Source organism: Gobio gobio (assembly GCF_949357685.1).
Source record: "Gobio gobio genome assembly, chromosome: 15".
Taxonomy (NCBI): domain Eukaryota; kingdom Metazoa; phylum Chordata; class Actinopteri; order Cypriniformes; family Gobionidae; genus Gobio; species Gobio gobio.
Window position 1 is genome coordinate 30,997,422 of NC_137108.1, and position 25,792 is coordinate 31,023,213.

Sequence of the window (25,792 nt, forward strand, 5' to 3'; positions counted from 1 at the left end):
GGGGGCAGTTGTAGCCTAATGGTTAGAGTCGGACACCGTACTGGGCTACACGTCACATCACCTTCACTTTAACCCTCAAGCGTCCTTCGTGGAGGAATTTGGACAGTGTCAGGCAGGCGTGATCCCCAATTTTAAAAATAAATAAATATCACTATCATCGATAAAACAAAAACAGTCAATTTACGCATTTATGTTGTCATTTTTTTGGGTATTAAAAAAAAACCTCTAAAAGTACCACATTTTGATGTAAAATATGCTTATTTTTATGTTGTATTTAATAGTTATTTTACTTCAATAATAAAATCATTCCAGTAAGTTCAGACATCTGGTGAAATATGATGGTGTAAAAATAGTTAAATAGCAAAAATATCAATAGCCACTATTATGGCTGACATTTATAAACCAATGTTTTAAAGAACTAACCTCTAATGTTTTAGATTTTATCACAAGTTAAAATAGTAGAATGTTTTAAAAACAATGTATGTTGGGTGAGACTATACAAAGATGCCAAAATATGCTTACAGACAAATTAATATGACCGTGCTATAAGGAAAAGACAAGTATATGAGACAGCGTAATCATTTATTTCTAACAGAAAACATCACAATATTTCAATAACTCAAAAAAAGTACCAAACAGGTAAGAATAAACAATAACTCAAAAGTAAATGGTAACAAACAGATAAGAATAAAAATCAACAACGTTTTGTTTGGAAGCATCATCCAATCTTGCAGTAGGTGTGTTCGAGTTCGAGAACGCGTTCGAGAGCAATGACCCTTTTCGCTTTCCATAGTTACCAAGCTGGTGTCATGTCTGCTTCCTTGTTGAACGCGTGGTAGCGGTTATTGCTTATTTAACTCTTTTTTTCCCCTGTACGTCCGAGCGTAAAATTATTGGTAGTGTTTTGTTGGATTTACAGTTATTTGACAGATTGAACAATTACTCAGAATTATTAACGCATATTTGATATAGCCTAATCTGTGTTTTACTAACATTTTCAGATTCTGTGAAGTTATTCTGGAAATGTCAGAAATGGTTCAAGAAAAAAGTACAGGGCTGAAGTTCGCGGAGGAGCAGCTTCTGCGACACGGATGGGAAAAAGGTGAATGCAGAACAGATTTTAGGGCTTCGTTGGCATATCCATGACACCTGCCTTGTCTGTTTGATAAGGGCTAATGTTTGGACTGTTGTGTTGTAGGTAAAGGTCTGGGAAGATCAGAGAATGGCATCTCAGAGGCTATTAAAGTCAAAATTAAATGTGGTAAAGGAGGGGTGAGTGAGATATTTATGTTTTTGTTTGTTTTGTTTATTTGATAATGCATTGTGGGTAGTTACAACATCGGCATGAAGTTTATCATAAAAGTTGATCAAACTGGCTATATTTGTTGATAATAATTATGGTGCTCTATCCTTACCATCCGGTCTGCAATCCTTACCCACCCTTTAGCTTTTGCAGTTTACAATCTCTTAAAAAAGTTTTTTTTTTTTTATGTATTCAAATTTATTCTCCAGTTGTTGTAGCTCTTATGTGTACCTTATATTTATATATTGTTTGTCCTCAGATGGGCCATAAGGAAGGTGAGCAGTTTAGTTTCCACTGGTGGGACCATGTTTTTAACAAAGCCTCATCCAGTCTTGTTGTGGAAACTGGGCAGGTAAGTAATATATAAAAAATGAAATGCAAAAAAACGATAGCCGTAGCAAACAGGGTTTTGTGTGAATGAGGGCATGTGTTAGTTTGTGATGTTGTCATTGTGCTTTAGAGTGGTGTGATGGTGAAGAAGTCAGATGACAGCAGTGATGGATTGATCTCTGCCAAGAGGCCGCGCAAGGCTCAGCAAGCCAAGTCCATGCTCTATGGATGTTTTGTCAAGGTACATACATAATCAATAAAAATAAATATCACAAGCATTTATGGAGCGATAATTGAGTATTTGGATTGTGCACTTGTTTTAAAGTCTTATTTCCCTATTTTCAGTCAGCTACGCTGCTGTCAGGTGAGTTGCAGTCAGAAAAGACCTCTGGTTCAGATGACAGCAGCAGTTCTGAAGATGAGGACCAGAAACTGGACCTTTCCAGCACTACCAAGTATGAGCTGCCTGTAGTACAAAATCCTGATTCCTGACGCATTCCTTTAAACATACTTTTGCATTAAATACTTTAATTTCTGTTATACAGTATATTATCATTTATATAATATTCTGCACTAAGCATGCACTTTCAGATGTTTCTGTATTTGGCATTTAGAGGCACTAAAGATCCTTTTATAATTTTCAAGATCAATTATGCTTTCAGCCAGCTCAACTGTCTTAATTTTTTTCTGTCTGTTTTAAGGCTATCTGATGCAGATCTGCTAAATGCTTGTGGAGGACGAACAGCACACAAGTAAGCTCTGATCTCCTAAAGTTTACACTATAATGCATCCAAATCCAGAGTATCCTTACAATAATTAATGTTAGTCAAACCAACCGTAGCCCCATCGTGACCCATTTTTTAAGGTCCTGTTCTTCGTGATCCCATTTTTCAAACTTTAGTTAGTGTGTAATGTTGCTGTTAGAGCATTTATAATACCTGTAAAATTATAAAGCTCAACGTTCAATGCCAAGCGAGATATTTTATTTAACAGAAGTTCCCTTTCAAAGCCTACAGCGAACGGCTGGTTAGGACTACATCCTGGTATTTCCTGCTTTAATTACGTCAGTAAAGCAGTATGTCGACTAACATCCGCCCACAAGAACACGCGAAAAAGGGGGCGTGGTCTTGTTGCTCCCGCGTGGAGAAGAGGAAGTGTTGCGTTCGTTTGCGTTCGTATAGTTTGTTTGTTGCCATGTCGTCGAGACGCTGCTATTTTCATCCCGGAGTCAAGTCACCTTTGTTTGGCTTTCCCAGGGACGCTGTACTTAGAGATCATTGAGCGCATGCATCCCCGTTATGGTGAGAGGCGTGACCTTTCCGGTAACGTGCGCTCTGCGTGCGCTAAGCTGCTGTCGAATCACAACACGGGAACCGCTGGCACAATCAGAACTCGTTACGTGTTTCTGAAGGAGGGACTTCATAGAACAGGGAAATCTTTCAAGCCGTTTTGAGGACAGTGAAAACAGCAGTATACAGATAAGTAAATTGTGTGAAAAATACTGTTTTTTTACACGCGAAACATGAACACATGTTATATTGCACACTGTAAACATAATCAAAGCTTCAAAAAAACACGAAAAACGGGACCTTTAAATTATATTTGGACAGGACACGCGAGTCATAAGAAGAATAAGAGATAGTGTAACATCGTCAGTGTTGTTTTAGTATTATTTATATATTAATAATATTTTGAATTAGCTTTTTTTTTTCTTTTTTCAGTTTGAGTAATTTTAGTATTTCAACTTAAATTTACAGTTGCCAAGGCAAGATTAGGTTAAGCTTAAAGGACAACTCCGGTGAAAAATGAACCTAGGGTTAATTAACACATGGTTACCAAATAGATCGTTCTCTGGGATGAGTTTTCTTGAAAATCGAATGTAAAGAGTTTTATCTCTAAAAACAGATAAGCTTATAACGCTAGTATATGGGGCATAGAATAAGTCAAATTAAATCGCTAGTTAATACCACTAACAAGGCTCAAAATAGCCTCACACTAACACGGTAGCATAATGAGGGTCCCTACATGCAAACCGAAGCATTGAGAACTTTGTAAGTGTACAAACAGTTTAATAAGAAGATACTTTATAAAGACAGTACATTACGCGTATACAGACAGGAGCCATCTTGGAAAACAGTCTCAACGAGTCGAGCCACGAACGCTGTGCAAAGCTGCAATAATTCCTATCGACCAGCTCACTTAGCACAGTGTTCGTGGCTCGACTCGTCGATAATCTGTTTTTAGAGATAAAACTCTTTACATTCGATTTTCACGAAAACGCATCCCAGAGATTGATCTACTCGGTAACCATGTGTTAACTACCCCTAGGTTCATTTTTCACCGGAGTTGTCCTTTAAAGAGATTGTTCACTCAAATGAAAATTAGCCCATGATTTACTCACCCTCAAGCCTTCCTAGGTGTATATGACATTCTTCTTTCAGACGAATACGATCTGAGTTATAATAAAACATGTCCTGGCTAATCCAAGCTTTATAATGGCAGTGAATGGCAGCCCAAAAAAGTACATCCATCCATCCATTATAAAAGTACTCCACACGGCTCCGGGGGGTTAATAAAGGCCTTCTGAAGTGAATCGTTGGGTTTGTGTAAGACACATATCCATATTTAACACGTTAAAAAGTAAAATATCTAGCCTCTGGCAGACCCGCTTCTGTTTTCAACTGACGAAAAAGGCGTAACAGGCTCACCAATGACGTTGGACGCAGCGTAAAAAAGTGCAACTGGCACGGCGATGACGTAGCGTGTGCATTTTGAACTGCGAGAGGCGCTACACTTTCTTCGTAAGTTGAATACAGATGGCGGTCCACTGGAAGCTAGATACTTTACTTTAATTTGTCTGATTGTATTAATCTGAAAGAATGATGTCATATACACCTAGGATGGCTTGAGGGTGAGTAAATCATGGGCTAATTTTCATTTTTGGATGAACTATCCCTTTTCATCTAATATTTTATTTAAATTATAAAAAAAGTTTTAATAGATTTAGTGTTAGTTAACAATAACAACAGGGTTAGATATGTTAGTTTCTTATGTTACAGATGCACGATTCTGGTTAAATTGATGATCAGGTTTTTGTTGTTGTCGTTTCAAACAAAGATTGCGATTTAATTTACTAGATGTTCTGACAATTTAAATTTCTGCAGTCTATTTAAAAACGTTTAATTTAATCATAATGATTTATTTAAATAAACAACAACAACAAAAAAGACGTTGAATGAATGATTCAATGATTCACTCCTGAATACTTCACTTGTTTCATGAACAAATCTCTTGAATGAATGATTCAATGACAAATAAAAATTTTCCAGTCACAGCGGAAATGCAGATTTGAATGTTCCGGTCTGATTTTGTTAAAGGTTTAATGGACACAGGTGAATCGTTGTCATTTAGGAATGAGATTGCATGGGTGTTTGAACTGAGATTGCGACCTTTTAATGATTAGTCATACAGCTCTAATATATGTTTGTTTGTTTGTTTGTATGAATAGAGGAGCCAGACATGGACTCACTATGAGTGCCAAACTGGCTCGGCTTGAGCAGCAGGAGCAGGAGTTCATGAACAAGTATGGAAAGAAGAACCACACTGCTGAAACATCCACAAGCAGCAAAGCTTGTCTAAACCCTGCGGGACATCCAGATATTAAAGAGAAAGCAAAACGCAAGAAATCAAAAAGGCAGGAGGGACCCTCGGAGAATAACATCCATGAAGATAAGATGACGACACAGGTCATTGGTTCAAGTAATGATACTGAGGACCACAAACCCAAGAAGAGGAAAGACTCTAATGGTGTGTCTGTGAACGATGATATTATCACAGAGCCAAAGAAGAAGAAAAAGAAAAATCGCAAAGAAAAAGAAGCACCTGAGGATGGTCTTAATGGAGAATGCAGCTTAGACGTGAATGAAGCGTTCACACACACATCAGAGGAACGAGATGCACAACTGCTGACGAATGACGGCATTCAGAAGAAGAAAAAGAAGAAACGGTCCAAGGTGGTTGACACAGATGAGATCAGTGAGGACTTCACGGACGCACACTGCAAACAACCACAAGAGGGCAGTATTGAGTATCAACAAACCTCTGACAATGTCTCTAAGAAGAAAAAGAAAAAGAAATCCACCATGGAGAACTCACCTAGTGTGATGACAGTGACAGAGGACACTAGCAACGAAGCACAGATAATAGATACACAAACAGAAGGACAGGAGAACAACAGGAAGAGAAACAAGAAAAATAAACGAAGCAAAAAGGAGCAGGTAGAGAGTGTTCAGTTAGAGGAGTCCATGCCAAAGAAAAAAAAGAGCAAAGAGTGAATGCACATGGTGGAAGTTAATGATCAGAATCAGGACTGCTGAAACGCAAGGATCATTTCTCCAGCAGCTGTTAAGCGTCAGACTATTAGTTGAGAGACATGACAAAACGCAAACGTGTTTGTTACACAGCACTCATATTTATTCTTACAAATCACGGTCAAACTTTTAAGCTCAAGACCAACAGGTGACATGAAATAAGTTTTTTACTGGTGTGATTTGTAATGCATATCTCATTATTCACAGTGATTATATGTGAATTGTTTTAAAAAATAGCGTGGCATGATCTGTGTGGATGAAGTGTTTTTTCACTCACTAAAGCTGGCTTATTTTGACTGACATGAAGGGTGCAATAAGACTTCTCCATTTAATCCAGCTGTGAGACTTCGAAATGTGTCAGTCACTTGAAACAAATCAATCTGAACTGGAAAATAAAATGATTTTTGAGATATTTGTCTTTTGAGTTCTGTTCATGTTGAGGGGTCACTGTGGTTTCGTTGGGCTTGAAGGAAGGTTGGCCATGTTATAACTTCCACTTCGCAGATCCATCTGTTTTTCATTCTACAATTTTCTGAATTCCAGCTTCTCAGTGGGATTATGCTGGGCATTGACATTACACAGTACATGTATCCTTCGTAGGGATGTTGGGCCCAGAATCTGAAAGGAAAATAAGGAAAACATCAGGCAACTGCTTTTTCATTTTGAATTGCTTCATTTTTATTTAATTTGTATGATTTATCATAAGGACATTCAAAAAACATTTTGAAATAATTTATTTTAAAAAGGAAACTAATATTTAAACGGGTACGTATTTTATACATAATCAAATATTTTTTTTGTTAGTCTGAAAAACCTAAAGTTTAATTAAATTACTCTTCTGTTGCGTTTTTTTTTTAAACTCACCGTTTCTCAAGCAGAGCGCCATTTGTCCAGACCCAAGTGTTTGCTACTTTTTCAAAGAGGCCAATCCAGTACCCGTGATATGTATCATAATAGAATGCAGTGTGCTGATTGATGAATTCCTGAATTTGCATAATACAATGGCAACATAAATACAATGCTATAATGTTTTTCAGTGTAAACAGGACTCTTGCCATCTGTTGATCACAATAGTCTTGTGATGCAAAACTTCTGCATGTAAGAACTTCTACTAAATGCTTAATGTACATGTTTACAGTATATACTTTGGTGAACTCTTCAGAAAAGACGCTGTTTACAGTTCTTTGAAGAACATTCAAGTTCGATTTGTTTTCTGTGGAAATGGCGCACAACACTGAAAAACTTTTTTCAGTCTGATCGTAGATTAAGTATTACAACATTCTTCTGTATTTTCATACCTGTTCAGCCACGCTGTCTATTATGGCCAGCTGAGCTCCATAATTCTTACAGTATTCTTGACTCTCTGTCCACGTATTCCAGTATTGACCTGTATGGAAGTAGTAACAGCTGGAGCCATTTTGAATCCAGTTTTGAGGGCAGGATGTACACCGGACCCCTGCAATGGAGAATAGCTCAGATTAGCTGGATAAAACAAGTAACAAAAAAATAAATATTACACTTCAGGCTCCAGATTTAGCTTACCATTCCCAGTGGACTGACAGTACTTATCCGCTGAAAAGATGCTTTTATGAAGTATGAAGTCCAGTGTGCTGTTCATCTGTTGACCCTGTGTCACCAGCCATGCTCTCTCTTGCTCCAGCACTTCTTTGTCTGCCAGTAACTGCAGGTTGGCGGCTGTCTCTTTATTGTACTGGGCCTGTATGAAGACATTTCCTCTTTTTAAGATATGCTTCAGGATATACTAGATGTGGGCAATTACTGAGTATTTAAGTGTTTTATATTGTTTCAACCTTCGCTCTCACCAGAATATTGTTGTGTTTAGACATGTGAATGTAGTCTGCAAAGCGGATGAAGGAAAAAAAAAAGGCAAACTGTTAGTTAAATCTACAGTAGGCCTACTTGACAAATTTTCAACTGCAATGCAATGGTTCTATTTAGTATATTTATACTATATATTAGTAGTTATGAGTTTAGACAGGCATAGTGTAAGAAAGCATGAAATTATGCAACTGATTTACAACAGCAGGACACACAAGAAAGTTTCCGGTGTTACATTCATACGTTTCACCTTTCTAGACACATTTGTAATTTTCTGAGTATTTTTGACAGACTTCATGACTTCTTCAAGGTTCCCCTTTAAAGCATTAGTTAGTTCACCCAAAAATGAAAATAATGTAATTTATTACTCACCCTCATGCCGTTCTACAAGACCTCCGTTCATCTTCGGAACACAAATGAAGATATTTTTGTTGAAATCCGAAGGCTCAGTGAGGCCTGCATTGGCATCAATGTAATTTACACTCTCAAGATCAATTCATGTACTAAAAACATATAGAAATCGGTCCATGTGAGTACAGTGGTATTAATATTATAAAGCGACGATAATAATTTCCGTGTGGCAAAAAAATGAAATGACTTATATAGTGATGGCCGTTTTCAAAACACTGCTTCATGAAGCTTCGGAGCAGAAACGAATCAGCGAGTCGAATCCTGATTTGGTTCGTGTGTCAACCGCCAAACTGCTGAAATCACGTGACTTTGGCGCTCCCAACCGCTGAATTGACTCGCTGATTCGTACTCACATGGACTAATTTAAATATGTTTTTAGTAAATTAATGGATCTTGATAGTGTAAATTGCATCGACGCCTATGCAGGCCTTACTGAGCCTTCGGATTTCAACAAAAATATCTTCATTTGTGTTCCGAAGATGAACGGAGGTCTAACGGGTGTCGAACGGCATGAGGGTGAGGAATAAATTACATAATTTTCATTTTTGGGTGAACTAACCCTTAAAAACCTTATTTCTAGCTCTAAACAAATACTTAAACCTGCTAATAAAGGTCTTTTCACAGAGCTGGAACTAAACTGCAAAAATGTGGACATCCAAAAGTCAGTTTGAATGGTATTTTTGGTATTGTGTATATGAATGAGACCACACTAATGCTTTGCTTACGAAAAATGCTGACAGCTGTTAACACAGCAAGCAAGAGTAAACAGAGCAGCCCCAGAAATACTGCAGCTCGTCTATACACCGGAGAGGTTGAGGTGGAAGCTCCTTTTTCTGTAAGAGAATGAGAATTTGAGTCCAAGAGGGCGAGCATATGACAGTTACACAGCCAAATTTGACAAGACTTCAAGACTGTTTTAAGATTAAATGATGGGTATAACATTCTTTGTACTTTTAGTCAGATAATTTTGTGCTAGCAAAACTTATTATTTTAATGAACACTGTGCAGCTGCAGAAGAAAAAAATGTGTGCGACAACTTTTTGCAACAAATTTAATATTTTTGTTTTTAAGATATTAAATATAAACATTTTACATTATTAAAAAAATGTTAATAATCATTTCAAAATCTTGCTACAGATGCATTGATTTACATAATAGGCCTACATATATTTTATACATAAATATAAACATATTTTATATTTTCTTAAATGAATTGACAATTACCATCGCACACCTGTTGGTAATAGATAGGTGCGTAGGATCCAAAAATCGCAAAAGTTAAAGAAAATCCCGTTACGCCTGTGTATATGCCTGATGGTCATGAGACCGAAACGTTGCTAATGAAAAGTTTTTGATATCTTCTGCAAGGAGGCCTATCGATAGTGTCCGCGATTTTCTTTAACTTTTGATATTTTCTTAAATTGAAAGAAAAATTATTACATATAATAATATAAAACATATATCACATTATTTATATTGTGCGTAAATAGAATTGAAAAAAAAATTAAACAAACATTTTAGTTAAAAAAAGATTTAAAAACTTTTTTGTATACAATTTTTTATATATACACTTATGTGTGAATGACTTCTAACCTGAAGTCTCAGTGGTTGTATGTGAATTTGATTGTTTTCTTTTCACCTCTGCATACAATACAGGCTCCTCGAACTGTGGCACTAATCAAACAAGCATTCATTCATCAATTCATTGATGTTCTGAGCCTTCTGAACATAATGGTTAAATGCAAAATATATCAACTGAACATACCTGTGGATTGTCTCTTTTCATTGTCAAATGGCTTGAAGATGACTGTTGAATAGCAGAGCTCCTCTTCCATTGTACCTGCTCACCTTCACAATCTACAGAATACTGACTACTGATCAGGGCACAGTGCTTTTAGGTAGAACACAGCAGTGATATTGAAATCTAGTCAGACTGCACAGAGAAGTTTGTGACGTTCAGAATTTCGAAATAGCAGAACTGTGTTGTCAAAGGAAGTTTGCGGAGCACGTGTTTTTTTCAGTGAGTACATTTTTGACTGATGATTTTATCCAAGACACAGGATACTAACCAATACTATGTAACTTTTGAGAATTGAACATTTCAGTGAAAATCTGTTTTTGTCATGGACAATGCATTTCACATTTTAAAGGCAATGGAATTTTGTCTGTACATAAACTTTAGTGGTATTTATTTACAATTGAAAATGGTTTTTGTTTATAACCCAATAACGAACCAATTTACATACTGAAAATTGTGTTTTAAACTATTAAACAATTATTCAATTGATTTCAAGGGGGTTGCCTTTTTAAAGGAATTTATTCTGTGTAAATGTATTCTGGATTTTGCGCATCTTTTGAGGTCTATCTTTAAAAAACGAATCGATTTTTTATTAGCCAAATGCCTGAACTGTAAAATATCCACCTTGCAAAAAGTTCTTCAAACAAGAACAAGTTGTCCTAACTTTCCAAACTAAGTAATCTGAAAAAGTTTACGTTACACAATGTTGTGCAATCTCCTCGGCAGGCATTGCAAACAAAAAGTTTGTTAGTTAGCTGTCATATTTTTTTTACTGAATATTTGCTGATCATCATTGTTTAAGATTTGTATGAGGCATGTGCATCTAGAAGCTTTTAGATTTAATAAAAAATGTCAGGGTACACTGTAAAAGTTATGACAACATATGTCATCAAAATATGTTAAGCAATTATCAGCTGTTTTTATAAGTTAAACAACACACAAAAAATGACTTATACAAGTTGAAATGACTTATACATCCAAGTTTATTGTACTTTATTATACCACTAGTTTTAAGAAGCAAATAATGCCCACTTCATGTAGAGACTTTGAAAATAAAATATAAAGATGAAAGAATGAGGTTTGTACCCCTTTGAATTGCTAAACGCTAAACAATCTTTAGTTGCCTTGACAAGACTTTTTAAAATCAAAATAACCTGTTAAATAGTGTCCTATAACTGTTTGGTTACAAACATTCTTCAAATTATCTTCCTTTGTGTTCAGCAGAACAACAAAATTCATACAGGTTTGAAACAACTTGAGAGTGATTAAATGATGACAGAATTTTCAATTTTGGGTTAACTATCCCTTTAAAATACTACTTTGGTCTGATGTATTGTGATCATCTTGCCACAAGAGGGAGCAGTAAATGAATGCGATAATATGTGAAATAAAAGATTTATAGGTATTGTTCAGCAAAATAAAAAAATCATTATTTACCTTCATGCTGTACCAAACTGACTGTAGCAGTCATCCTTAATTTTCATTGTATGGGAAAAAAATGCAATGAATATTGACTGAGCATATCAAATCGCTAACATCTCTTTTTTGTGTTCCACAGGAAAAAGAAAGTTGTACTGGTTTGGATGTAATCCAGCAGTGTTAGAGTTAACGCTCCAAATTACATCACTGCTTTTGCACATTCTGTCCATCCACCCCTCCTCCTCAATTCCTTCGCCCTCCCCCTTCTCATTGTCTATGAAAGGAGGGTCTTACCCTCCCCTGTCCATTCAGCCGCTGGGCACTGGGACTGTGGTCCAGACCTCACCCTCGAGCCTGTCATTATAATCACTTAGCAGCCACAAAGACCTGCAGCCCTTCACAGCCTCTCTGCACAGTTCTAGTGTGACTTAACACTTCACACCACTCTAAGATGGAGCTTTTTGGTCTCCGACAGCCCTTCACCCAGTTTCAAGAGGAAAAGTACCAGATGCTGGAGCTGAACCAGCGTCTCGAATCGTACTTGGGCCGTGTGAAGCTTCTGGAGGAGGAGAACAAGATACTGCGAGAGGAGATCCACACTCTCAAGAGCAGCAGGGATCCACCAGGCCAGCGCAAAGCTCAAGATGAGGCTCTCAGCCAGGCCAGGAGGGTGATGGAGGAGGCCTGGAGGAAGAAAGACCATGTGGAGCTGGAAGTGGAGAACTTGATCGAGGATATGGAGATAGTGGGTATTCAAAGACAGAAGGTGAAGACAGCACAGGCTGAAGCACAGAGAAAACTCATGGAGAGCAGGAAGGAGCTGGAAGAGGAGCGTCGGGCTCAGATTTGGCTTAGGGAGAAGGTTGGACAACTTGAGAAAGACCTCTTGCTACAGATGCAAGTCCACCAAGAGAACATGGAAACCTTGCAGGCCTCTATGAAACAGACAAAGCAAGTCCTAGTGGCCCCACAGCACACCCAAACTATCAGCATCCCAGACCTGGAACAGGAGTACAGCCATAGAGCAGCTCAAGCCTGGCAGGAGGCAACCAACAACTATCAGAGACAAGTTGGACGTCTGGAGGAAAGTCTGAACCAGGCCAAAACGAACATGGCAAAGATTGACCAGGAGAAGAGAGAGAAACAGCATCAGGTTCAGCATCTGGCCAAGGAGCTCGAGAGTACGAAGACGAAGAGACAGATGCTGGAGAAACATGTGGTGCAGCAGAGAGAAGAACAGATACGGGAGCTTCAACATCTTCAGGTAAGGAATAGAAACTTATGGACATTGTTGCTTAACCAGTTAAATTTCTGGCATCATTTACTCACCCTCAAATAGTTCAAACCTGTATGACTTTCTTACTTCTGTCAAACACAAAAAAATATTTTGTTCGTAAAAGTATGGACATTTTTTCAAAATATCTTCTTATGTGTTCCACTGAAGATAGAAGGTCATACAGGTTTGGAACAGGACATATAATAGTTTTATATAACTGGGTTTCTTTAACGGCATGATGTTAATGATGCCATTTTCCACAATCTCTTCACTTTAATCAAAGCTTTTTAAAAAAAAAAAAAACATCTCATGTTTTTGTGCAGGCCCAAGTAGATGCACTGGAGTTGGAGAAAGACAGCCTGGGTCAGCAGATAGACAGCCTGATGGTGGACAGACAAAATCTGCTGCAGGTGAAGATGTCTCTTGGACTGGAGGTGGCCACATACAGGTACATGTAAATGTCCTCCATACCATAACATCAACACCAAAAAAACACAACCTTCCTTCAGAAGGTTCTTCAGAACCATCTTTACATGAAGTAAAATATGCATGTAGCTTTTGAAAAGTCGCCCCACTTCCTCACTAATGGGATCCCAGAGTGGGATTTGTAGTTTATGGAGGCCCAACTAATATGATCATGCATCAGTGGCTCTAAAAAGCATTTCAGGCACCCTGAGAGGGGTAACTTTAGATCAGTCAATCGAATAGACCCTTTCCATTTCCCACCCGGCACTGACCCTGATCCATCTGCTTGGAGGAGGGGCAGGCAAACAGGGGGGTGGGCAATTCATTCAAAAACATCCTTCGGATCTGTACAATTTATGTCTGTTGAGGGCGGACAGAAATACATTTTGACAAGGCATTTTAGCTGTTGCTCATTTCATGGTCCTCCATTTCATGAAGGTACATTACATGCACAAATACTTAGGTTTAAATGTGTATTATTAGAAATGTGTACAGAGACATGAGTTTTTTAGTGTATATTATTACAATATTGTAAAAGAGGTAATCTAGTAGGGCTAGTTCATCTAGGGTTTCAGGCAATAAACAGGATGGTGTATCGGTCAGAATACAGGAATAAAGACGAGGAGATATTCTTTCTTCTTTAGATTGTATTGGACTTCAGCAGTGCTCATCAGAACATTCCAATATCCAGTATTGTCATTATAGTTTTCCGTCATTAACTCAACGCATGAACATTGGAAGCTGGATTGTTCAGTAGGGACTAAGGAAGCTGCACAGCACAGATACGTAGGCTAAATGATGTCGTTAAACTTGAACTCGTTTCCATACCCGCTATATCTGACGCTAACCACACATTTCTCTTCCGTCACCACAGAATAAGAGTCTTAAAGGGGAAGGCACCCTGAAATGTCAGAGCCTTTTATACAGCCGCCCCCAAATGTGCAAGCACATTTGCTCCCTTTAAAAGGCTTATCAGTCAGGCTGTGAGGGGCTCACAGAGGCATCGTCCATCCCCGACGGGAGAGCTGGCAACATCACCAACCGAGCTACCGGTCGGGTGTACACATGTCCTTTGATGTCCACATCGGCAGATCTAATGCGTCCATCGTCGCTGCGGTGACTCTTGATTACATGCCCAATGGGCCACAAGGCTCGAGGTAGCTGCGGGTCCACCAGCATGACAACAGCCTTTTCCAGTAGTTCAGGGGAAGAGGAGTGCCATTTCTGTCTAGTTTGCAGCCCAGGGAGATATTCCCTGATGAATCTGGACCAGAACTGATCAGCGAGAACCTGTGAATGCCTCCAGCGTCTACGGCTCAGGAGCTCCGTCTCAGGATAAACCACTTGGGGAAGAGATCCATCAGGCCGCCCCATAAGCAGACTATTGGGTGTCACGGGGTCGATATCCGCGATGTCGGCAGATACGTAACCCAATGGTTTGGAATTGAGAATTGCCTCAACTTCCAGGAGAACAGTGAGCAGGACGTCCTCATGAACAGGTTGGGCCCCCACACAGGTGTAAAGTGCAGACTTGACAGAGCGGACCTCTCTTTCCCACACTCCACCGAAGTGTGGAGCTGCGGGAGGGTTGAACTGGAACTTAATCCTCTGTCGCGCGAGTTGTTTCTGCAAGGTTGGCTCCATACTGGCAAAAGCCTCTCTTATTTCCCGTTCTCCTCCTTTAAAATTGGTTCCCTGATCTGACAACAACTCTGCAGGTGTCCCCCTTCTGGCGATGAACCGTCTCAGGGCCATCAAATAAGCATCCGCATCCATATTTCTGAGGAGATCCAAGTGTACCGCCCTGGTTGTTAAACACTTAAATATTATCCCCCAGCGTTTCTCCTGACGTCTGCCTATCTTCACTAACATGGGCCCAAAACAATCCACGCCAGTGGAGTGGAAGGCTGGTTTGTGTAATCGGAGACGAGCAACGGGAAGGTCCGCCATTCGGGGAATGGAGGGTTGAGCTCTCCAACGCTGACAATCGGCACAAGAATGCTGGTGTCTGCGAATTGCCTCCCTCCCACGGATTATCCAGAATGACCGCCGCATCTCCGCAAAGACTCGCTCTGGACCAGGATGATGCAGGTCGCTATCATACTTTTGGATAAGCAAGCGTGTAAAGGGGTGTGAGGCATCCAAAACCACAGGGTGCAATGTCAAGTCGTCTTGACCTTCCAAACGTCGCAGCCGACCTCCTACTCTTATAAGGTCCGTGGATTTGTCCAACTCTGGAGCCAAGGTGAGTAACCGACTCCCATGTGCGACAGGCTTCCCTACTGCAAGGAGTTTGTAGTCCTCTGGGAAAGACTGTTGTTGGGCTCGCTGGAGAACTATCATCTCCGCCTTTTGGTACTCTTCAGCACTCGGGGGGAAACTAGAAGGGGTTTGTCCTAGGATTTCTTGAGCAGTGGCATCTATGAGCTCCTGCCAGTTTCGGTACAGCTTGTCATCCCTGCTGATTGACATTGGTGAGGTAATCGTTACTCCACAGAAGGTGGTCTTCCGGAGTTCCGCTTTATCCTCAAATGGTTCGGTGCTGGGTCTTTCTGGCCAAATAGCTGGGTTCTGGAGAAGGAAGGGAGGTCCTTGAGACCATCGGTTGGGATCTATTAAGGCCTCCAGGGTCTTCCCTCTCGTCAGATCGTCAGCGGGATTATTTGCAGAGTCCACGTAGCGCCAAGTGCACTTTTCCGTTAACTCCTGGATCTCAGCTATTCTGGCGCCCACGAAGACCTTGTATCGACAAGACTGAGAGTGTAGCCAGGTCAGTACAGTAGTGGAGTCGGACCACATCACAGTTCGAGCCACTGTCAAAGTAAGTTCCCTCTCGAGAACGCGAGCCAGCTGTGCTGCAACCAGAGCTCCGCAAAGCTCCAGGCGTGGGATAGAATGCAGACGTCTTGGAGCTACTCGTGAACGAGCAAGGATAAAAGACAGGTGGACCTGTCCTTCCTTGTCTTCGGTTCTCATGTAGGCTACGGCTCCATATGCTTGCTCAGAGGCGTCTGCAAAGATGTGCACCTCACGTGTGGCACCCGCAAGGTTAACGTCCGCCGGAACATATGCACGTGGGAATGTAAGTAGAGGTAAGGACTCAAGTTCAGCCTCCCAGCTGAACCAGGCCTGCAGGAGGTCGGCGGGTAAGTTCGAGTCATCCCATCCTCGCTTCTTATCCCACAGCTGCCTGATGATGAGCTTTGCTCGGGTGGAGAAAGGTAACATATAACCCAGGGGATCATATTGTGTAGCTAGAACTCTGTAGATGTTCCTCAAGGTTGGTTCCTCGTAGGACACAGGCCTATGTTTGTAGCCCAAGGAGTCGGTTGCCCAATTCCAGCTGAGACCAAGTGTTGACTCGAGAGGGTTGGACTTATCCTGTGCCAGCCACAGGTCCAGGCTTTCCGATCTGGCCTCTTGAGGCAAGTGACGCAGGACGCTTGGATCGTTGCAAGCCCATTGGCGCAACTCAAAACCTGCAGATATCAGAAGATCCCTGAGTCGATCAACAAGTCGTTTGGCCTCACCCGATGTACCCATGCTCTGCAGGCAATTATCCACATAAAAGCAGTTCTCAACCGAGAATTTCAGGTCATCGTCAGGCCCGCAGTGGTCAACAACATGGCGCTGTAAGGCATATGTCGCACAGCACGGGCTACAGGTTGCGCCGAAAGGCAAAACTTGCCACTCAAATGTTCTTGGGGGCTCTTCCACCTTCAGGTCCCGCCACAGGAACCTTAGAAGGCGGCGATCTTCAGGGATGAGGCGGACTTGATGGAACATCCCCTTGATGTCTCCACTAACCGCGATGGGGTGTTCACGAAATCTCAGTAAAACTCCCAGCAAAGGGGCACCAAGAGTAGGGCCCGGTAACAGGTACTGGTTCAGGGTCTGCCCAAGGTACTGGTGAGAGCAGTTAAAGACCAGGCGGGGTTTCCCGTTGTGGCTGACGAGATGATGTGAGATATACCATCCTTCTTTGGTTGAGGTATCCTCAGTGATTTCCCTCACAGCACCTGCTTCAATGAGCTTCTGCATTTCCTTCCTGTATGCATCCGCCAGCCTGGGGTCCTTTAAGAGTCGCTTCTCAGTACTACGTAACATGGGCATAACTGCCTCCTTTGGCGAGTGCAATGGTGGCATGCTTGCCTGTCGCAGCAATGGTGTGGCGTACCTAAGAATTCCATCCACATTAGTACGGACAGTCTTGGATTCAAGCAATGCTACAGCCTGTTGATCCTGCTTTGACCGAGTCACCTCTCTTTCTGGTCGGTAAGGTACAGTGTCTACTTGCCAGAGCCTCTCAACATGCTTGTAAAGCTCATCCATTGATGGCGCATATGAAGTATACAGGCACTGTGCAGGTTGGATAGGCCGCCCCATGAATGGGGTGGGGCCCTGAAGAGTCCACCCAAGCCGGGTGCGGACTGCGGCTGGGCCACCTGATGGACCAAGTCTGACTGGCTCAACAGGTGTTATCAGCTGAGGGTTATCAGATCCTACAAGGAGTGTTGGCTGAGCATCTCTTAAGGCAGGTAGGGGAATACCACTTAGGTATTTGTATTTTCTCTTCAGGCGGTCAATGGGGTAAGTATGCTGTGCTAGGCTGAGGCGGCCAGCTGTGAAGGCCCCCTTGATCTTATAGCTTATGTGAGGGTTCGCCACTGGTGAGACGCTGAAAGACACTGTGTGGCCATGGAGGATCTGGATGTCCTGTCGGACTGTACGCAAAGGAAGCGCTTCGGGTTTGCCCTTTAGGCCAAGAAACTTAGCTGCTGCTGGCAACAACATGGTCCTCTCTGACCCATCATCGAGGATCGCAAAGGTGTCCAGCGTCCGATCTCCATAATGTACAAGCACCGGGACGACCTTCAACATGACTCGATTCCCGGCTCCAGGTCTGTCCAGGTAGAGCGAATCAGCCGCAGAGCTAGTTAAGCAGCTCTCTTCTTTAGCAGCTACATCTTTATTGCCCCTCTCTGCTCTTGTATTTATCTCGTGAAGAGCCAGTAGGTGCTTTCCCTGACAGATGTTGCAAGGTTTCTTCAATGTGCACTGAGCAGCTTGATGAGTTCGTGCGCAGCGCCAGCACCGTTTGTTAACCCGGATCCATTCCCTAAGCTGGTCTCTAGAGAGTTTGGTGACAGCACTGCATTGACTAAGATAATGTTCAGTACTCTCACAGTAGGCACAGTAGGCTTTACTCTTGGCTCCTCGGTTAGTTGAACTCTCTTTAAGATACGAAGAAGCTGTCTCTGCCGACTCACCAGCTCCATGAAGGACAGTCACCGTCTGTCTACCAGGACGACCATCAGTCTTCATGTTCTGCCTTTCCTTTATGCTGCGTCCAGTAGCCTGACTGTCGAAGCCCTGACACCATGATTCATAGCGGAGCCATTCTGACAAATCATGTAAAGTGTGGGTCGCCCCTAACTGCTTGAACTGATGTCGACGGAAATCAGCTCGCTGCTCCGGAGGGAGCTTACTCAGCAGACGAGCAACATGTGATCCGCAGTTGAGTTCGATTTCCCCTTCAGGTCCCAGAGTCTGCAATAAACCCACTAAAGATTGTATCTGGAGAGAGAATTTCTGGAATGCCATAGTATCACCTCGCCTCACCTCGGGAGTCTCCAGGACGTTCGCTATCTTCTTTAAGGCAAGTTGATGAGGCTGCCCGAATTTGTCATGGAGGGCTGACATAGTGTCACTATAAGGGGTGGGTGAGTTTAGATAAGCATCAGCTATCAGCTTGGCTTCCTCCAGCTTTAAATGATCTACAAGTATCTGATACTTGAAGAGTTCTGTAGCCGTGGATGGGAGTAGGTTTTCTAAAGCTATGCGAAGCCGTGCGAACTCACTGGGATCCGGGTGAATGAACCTTGGGATTGTGGGTTGAGGCCCTCGATACACTTGTTCATTCCCCAGCGGCTGCATAAACGGGTTAGATGGCGGCATACCATGTACCGCTCCGTATCTGGCCTCTAAGGGATGGTAGGCACGGGCAGGTGCCGATTTCATTACAGGTGCATGAGCTGGGGCAGGGTGTGTGAGCAACTGAGAGGGTCGTTTAGAGTGGTATGATGATATCCCTCTATCAGAAGCAGGAGCGGGGTACTGAGGATGCAGTGGAGGCTTACAAGGCATACATACTCTACCTCCGGGGGAAAGGTCGAGCTGGTTACGGTCTAGCCCTTGTTCTTCGACCCTGAGATTGCACATGCCTCCCGTCAGGTTCTCATCAGGTTCAGGCCAGGGTGGAGGATCAGGCCAGTCCTCATCCTCCATTTCCTTCGAGTGTGCTGCATCAGTGAAACTTCTTGAGGCCACAGCACCGTCCTGTGGAGATGTGGGGTTGCTGTAGTTTGCGGCTGGACTATTAACTTGGGCCAGGTTTTCCCTCAGCGAGCGGGCTACTTCCAACAGCTCTTTCATCTCATGCCGTGCTTCATTGAGTTCCTTTATGCCAGTCTGGAAGGCCTGTTGTGTTTGGAGCAGCTTAATATTCTCCTCCCGAATAGCTCTAATTTCCTCCGAGAAACGAGAATCCAGATATGGGCTCTGATGGGATGAGGGTGTTCGCGCAGGCTGAATAAACCCATCCAAATCTCTCCTCTGGCCGTGGTCTGAGACTAACTGATAAATCTCAGGGTGAGCAGCATTCCCAGGGAAACCCCCAGAGTGAGAGTGGGCTGTCTGGAAAGGGGTCATCTGGTCTGGACCCTCCCGAGTGGGGAACACCCTCCTATCCAATGCAGGGGATGACAGATCCCATTTTAACTGATCTCTTTGACTATATCCCATATAGTCCACTTCGAAGTCCTGAAGTCTGACAGGTCGACGTATTTGACGTTTAGGTCTCACATCAGGATACATCTCTTCATCTGCCTCCATCCTGAATACTGTATCCGGCTCGAAGGACCAATGTAAAAGAGGTAATCTAGTAGGGCTAGTTCATCTAGGGTTTCAGGCAATAAACAGGATGGTGTATCGGTCAGAATACAGGAATAAAGACGAGGAGATATTCTTTCTTCTTTAGATTGTATTGGACTTCAGCAGTGCTCATCAGAACATTCCAATATCCAGTATTGTCATTATAGTTTTCCGTCATTAACTCAACGCATGAACATTGGAAGCTGGATTGTTCAGTAGGGACTAAGGAAGCTGCACAGCACAGATACGTAGGCTAAATGATGTCGTTAAACTTGAACTCGTTTCCATACCCGCTATATCTGACGCTAACCACACATTTCTCTTCCGTCACCACAGAATAAGAGTCTTAAAGGGGAAGGCACCCTGAAATGTCAGAGCCTTTTATACAAATATGTTGTGCATAACTCCCAAAATACTTTAAAAAACATGCTTGTTATTAAATATAAATACAATTAACATTTGTTTGATGTGTTTGTTAAAATACATGCATTTAGCAGGATCACCTGTTACACTAACAGTGGGCTTTACATTTGTAAATTCCACCCCTGGCAGTTGTTTAGTGCTAAGCGCAGGAGGTAAATGAATTGATGCCCGACTGAATCCTGCAGATGGGCTGACAATGACAAATCTGACATACTATTTGCATAACAACAGAACAAGGCACAGGACTGCAGCTCAAGAACGTGACTCCATCTCATTTAGCCCACCCCTCGCATTAAAGAAAGTGCTGTGATGCTAACAGCTGTTCTGTTGCTTCTTTCCAGAGCTTTGCTGGACAGCGAGGGCCTGAGAATCGACAGACCGACAGCAAACAAGACCAAATCTGCTTTCTTTTTAGGTAACTTTGTTTTTTAACATTTATTTTATTATTGATTTTTTTAACGAGGGCTGTTTGAGCAATGGTCAAGTGAAATAAAAAAGTCATAAAAAAAAAAACTATATACTACAGTGAAAAAATCTTTGGATTTGAACAGATCCCCTTTCTCTAAATATTGCTGTGCTCTGGGCTGGTTAAATGATTAGTGCTTATTGCATGGTGAGGTATCTGTCTAAGCCTGTAAAACTAGCTTCCTGTGCTAGTCCCTTAGGTCACTGTAACAGATGGCTCCACTTTCCAGTAATGCAGGCCTGGAAAAGCATAATGAAGATCAATACCTCTCCATTACGACCCGCTCACAGTTACTAGAACTAGTGTGTATTCTGATAACTCCCCTGAGTGGCAGATCAAGGGTCTGTGTCTGTTTCATACTATCTCCATCTATCTCTTTAGCCTGGAGCTTTGTCTGTTCCAGTCAACGACACTTGTTCCAATAACATCATATGGGATGGGACATTATAGGGGCATGAGCCACTCTGTTGTATTTCTGCTCATATTTTATGAATGGATGTTAGTGCTCAATGTGCTACGACTGCAGATTTTGACTAAAATAATACTGTGACGGTGCTTCCTGTAATAATATTATTAAATAATATTAACAGATACAACTGTACTGAAGTGTTGAAATTAACATTACAATTAAGAAGTGCTTTAAAGGTATTTTTTATTTGTTAGTTCATGTTAACTAAACTAATGTTAACAAATGGAATCTTATTGTTATTGCATATTGCCATTCAGAAAATAGATATGATGATCTGTCAAAGGTAGACTTAATCAAATAGCCTTCTTACAGAGCATGTTCCCTGTCTGTGTGACAAAGCCTGTCTCACCAGCTGCTTGTTTCTTATTACAGATGCACTCTCAAAGCCCATTGGGACCTGCCAAACCTTACAGACCAATGCTGCTTCCTGCCATTTCAGCAATACTGTGTCTACAAGTCACAGATCAATCACCTCCTCTCGTACTCTGCTGACCAGTGCGACTCCATCATGGACCCCGACACAAGGAACTCCACAGAGAACACAAACCAAAACCTCAGTGCCAGAAAAGACAGGGGTTTATATCTCAGAGGAGACTAAGACAGCTGCTGAGGAGTCTGAGGATCATTTACAGCAAGAGAAAATCCATGAAGACATGGCTCTCGCGTCAACTCTTCCCAAAACAGCTGCAGAACCACAGCTCAAACCAGAAGATATGGAGGTGGAGGACGAACCAAAGCAGTTCCAGAAAGCTCAGATGGTTGAATCTGCATTGATAAGTGTGTCAGCTGATCAACCAAGTAGCTTGTCCCAAACTCCAGAGACAGAAAGCTGGGCTGGTCCAGTTTCAGAAGAAGGAAAGGATGAAGACATTGAAGTGTCTGTCGAAATGGCCAGGATCTCACACGCACCTAAGGTTGCTTGGGAAGAAAATAAAACCATGGCAGAGGATGAAACAGATGATGCCTCTGAGATGGATGTAAGATCAGAGAACATCAGTGAAAGCCATACAGTTGCATATGGAGATACAGAGAATGATAAAGATACATTAACCTCCAGCCATATTAGTCTAAACACCAATTTGCTGGCTTCATCATTCCTCGAGCAAGGAGCTTTAAGTGATTTTGGCAATCAGGTAGAAGCCAATAAAGATCTGATGAGGGTAGATGAACAGGACATTGTGAGCAATAATAGTGAGGAGGTGACAGAGCTAATGAACAGTGAAACTGAGGCAGAGGTTGATTCAATCAATGAATGGGACAGACAGGAAGAAATTGAACCAGAGAATGTGATGAGCCCTGAGTTTAAGGTGGAGGAAGAGGGTGAAATGAGCATTGACACTGACATGAAGGATGAAACCGAAGATGAAAATGTGACTGAAAGAGAAGAAGAGATAGAAGTGATTGAGAGAGACATTTCTGTACAGGATGGAGGTGTAGATTCTCCCAAGAACGTTGACCATCAGGATAGTATAAATAAGACTGTACCGCCAGCTGAAGCCCATTCAGTTCAGACAGTAAATGAAGGCCGTCCTTTACCTGAGGAATCTGAGGGAGAAGAAGAGAACCAAGGTGATGAAGACGACTCCCCAAACATATCAGCCTCATGGAGAACTGATCCTGGTGAGTGTGACAGCTACAGTCAGGAGAACACGCTTGCAGACACTCGGCCCTTGATCCATTATAAGAGTGATGGGGAAACAGAAGGGAATGTGCAAGCCTCACACCTCATTGGTGAGACCAGCGACAGCGAGGATGAGAAAGAAAGAATGGACGGAGGCTATTGGAATGAGAGCGCCTCCAAACGCTTCAACACTATGGAGGATCTCTCAGAAGAACCAGACATGGAAGTCATTGGAGAGATGATGACAGAAAACATAGTTTCTAAAGAAGATTGCATGATGCTTAAGAGTGGCTCTGGAGTCCAAGAAAGTTTGGATGTGGAGAAAGAAATGCCAAGAACTGATCTGAGGGGAAACCTAGAAGAAGATATTGATGATGATATGAGAGAGATGAGGAGAGATGAAGATCAGGATGTCAAGGTTTATGAGCAAAATGAGACTGAAAACCAGCATATACGCACTGAACAGCTGGAGTATGAAACAGTCCATTCATTTGAAAGTCAAGAACATGTCGACATGGATCATCCATCCTCATTTTCTGAAACATCTCAGCAAGAACAGTTTGAAAGCTCCTTTGAAACTTCACAGACTCTGACCATGTTCCAAGATGCAGCTACAACCAAAGAACCAGACAATCTTCTGGATGTTTCCATGCCCACCAACATGGATCTGATGGACAGTCATTCTTTGGAAAGCGAGATAAACAGTCAGTCAAATATCATGTCATCAGACCTGCCCAACTCTGACCAGGAAGAGTGCAATAGCTCAGAGGATGATTCTCCAAATGCCAGCCAGTGCTTTCAGAATACAAGCCTTACAGCAGCAGCTACTCTCACTGAGCAGGCATTAACCTTTACTAATGGGGTCTTCAAGGCTGATTCTGTCTCTGACAACAACGATGTGCCTGAAGAAGTGCTCAATAAGGAGAAGAGCACCGAAGAAGCTAAAAACGCTCAGATTTATGACTCAGAGAATTCAAACATCTGGGGCAAAAGCATGAGTATTCCAGATGCAACAAGTATGGATGAAAATTCAGGCGTTTCCCCAGTGAATGACACTGAGAATTTGGGAAGTCCAGACAAAATGCCTAGTGTAGCGGAAAATATCTTTGGTAAATTTGAAGAACATCTTGAAAGCACAGTGGAGAGCTTTTCTGAAAAAGTGATGACTGTGATGGACTTTGAGAGCAACAATTCAGGAGAGGAGGAGGAATTTCAGTCAAAGGAAAAGAAAAGTGAGATTCATAGCTTTTTCAGCGCTAGTTTGAAGGAAGATTTCTGGAGCAAAGGGAAAGGGGAGATGGCAGCTACCTTTGACCCTACCAAGACTGAGGACTTAAACCAGGCCATGGTCTTTGGAGAGGAGTGGAAGGATATGGAGGGAATGCCAGCAGCAAATGGAAATCCTAAAGAAGAGATGGACATCCTCAAAGGCCGGGATGAGAAACATAAAGGAGAACAGCCAACGCAAGGCGAGATGGTCCCGTCTGATGACTCTGTAGATGAAGGGGATTCCTGGTCCTCTGGTGATGAGTAACAGCTTTGTCCAATGATGTTTTAGACCACATAAGACTAAACCAAAAACATAAAAAAGTAGTGATGAACAGCAACATTAAACACGAAGTGCACAAAAAACACCTTCATTCACAGAAATTAAACTAGGCAAGATTACAGAGCGTGTGTTATGGTACGAAGTGATTTCTGTAATGTGAGTCAACAGCCTGGCATAATGTGCCAGCTGTTATCTCAGGATAAGAAGGCGTTGTACTCCATGACAGCCGCGGGCAGAAAAGACTCTTAAAGACTTATTACGAAGCTTTACTTCATGTTTGTTTTTTCTGTACTAATCAGACCAGCTATCCAACTGTCAGTGTTAACAAATAACTAATATCCTTTTGTGAATTTGCACTATTACAATGGAAAAACTATCTGGATCTAAAACTACTTCAAAATTCTGAAAAAAGATTAATAAAAAGTACAACAGTGAATACTTTGAGTTGGTGTTTTCTTTTTATCTTTAAATATATATATATATATATATATATATATATATATATATATATATATATATATATATATATATATATATATATATATATATATATATATATATATATATATATATATATATATATAATTTTAAGATTTTGATCAATAATTTCATGAACATATTTTCCCTAATCGACATTGCGTAGACATCTAACAATTTTGTTTTAAATAAAGTTAAATATGATTCTTAAAGTTCTAGGTTGGAAAGGCCTGGTTTCACATACAGGGCTTAGATTAAGCAAGGATTATGCCTAAATTCAATTAAGTAGCTTATAAAAACGTGCCTTGGAAAAAGAAAGACATCTTGAGACAAAACAATGGCACTGATATGTCAGTTCAAGTTGCTTTCAGTTAAAAAAATCTCAAATCTTGTCTATGAAACCAGGGGTAAAAGTTCTAAGTTTTATTTCTCCAACCATTTCAGTTTTCAATCTATCAGAACTCTTAGTTGAACAGGTTAAATCCACTCATTATGACAGCGAATCACACTCCGATTTGGAGCCTAGCTCTGGTAACCACACAATACTGTGATCTGAGAGAAAGAGGCCACACTAGAAGGATAAAAGAATGAGGAACAATAAATAATAGATGACATCACCGCCTCTTTTCCCTTTTTATGCATG

At 41.5% G+C, this 25,792-nt stretch overlaps 3 protein-coding genes across 5 annotated transcripts; 2 read left to right on the top strand and 1 right to left on the bottom strand.

The window, feature by feature from the left end:
* The first annotated feature begins 776 nt into the window (after positions 1 to 776).
* Positions 777 to 6,414, top strand: gpatch4 (G patch domain containing 4). Of its 2 annotated transcripts, none has more exons than XM_079837237.1 (8): positions 777 to 872; positions 1,002 to 1,102; positions 1,199 to 1,272; positions 1,563 to 1,655; positions 1,764 to 1,874; positions 1,979 to 2,088; positions 2,335 to 2,385; positions 5,142 to 6,412. In XM_079837237.1, exons 2-8 carry the CDS (start codon positions 1,024 to 1,026, stop codon positions 5,965 to 5,967), a joined length of 1,344 nt encoding a protein of 447 aa, XP_079693363.1. In that variant the 5' UTR covers positions 777 to 872; positions 1,002 to 1,023; the 3' UTR covers positions 5,968 to 6,412. The 2 variants fall into 2 exon arrangements, with proteins under 2 accessions (XP_079693363.1, XP_079693364.1); XM_079837238.1 differs by having other exon boundaries at positions 781 to 896; positions 5,142 to 6,414.
* On the bottom strand, positions 6,091 to 10,190 carry LOC307138713 (C-type lectin domain family 9 member A-like). 2 transcript variants are annotated; one of them, XM_079837239.1, is made up of 8 exons: positions 10,019 to 10,190; positions 9,847 to 9,927; positions 8,979 to 9,086; positions 7,827 to 7,861; positions 7,546 to 7,720; positions 7,302 to 7,459; positions 6,868 to 6,986; positions 6,091 to 6,621 (listed from the first exon to the last, which is right to left on the bottom strand). In XM_079837239.1, the coding sequence occupies exons 1-8, from the start codon at positions 10,086 to 10,088 to the stop codon at positions 6,435 to 6,437; spliced, it is 933 nt and encodes a 310-aa protein (XP_079693365.1). In that variant the 5' UTR covers positions 10,089 to 10,190; the 3' UTR covers positions 6,091 to 6,434. The 2 variants fall into 2 exon arrangements, with proteins under 2 accessions (XP_079693365.1, XP_079693366.1); XM_079837240.1 differs by lacking the exon at positions 9,847 to 9,927 and having other exon boundaries at positions 10,019 to 10,169.
* Positions 10,191 to 11,776: 1,586 nt separating this feature from the next.
* Positions 11,777 to 25,106, top strand: nes (nestin). Its single transcript, XM_079836264.1, has 4 exons — positions 11,777 to 12,734; positions 13,070 to 13,194; positions 20,909 to 20,982; positions 21,875 to 25,106. The coding sequence occupies exons 1-4, from the start codon at positions 11,922 to 11,924 to the stop codon at positions 24,655 to 24,657; spliced, it is 3,795 nt and encodes a 1,264-aa protein (XP_079692390.1). The 5' UTR covers positions 11,777 to 11,921; the 3' UTR covers positions 24,658 to 25,106.
* The last annotated feature ends 686 nt before the right edge of the window (positions 25,107 to 25,792 follow it).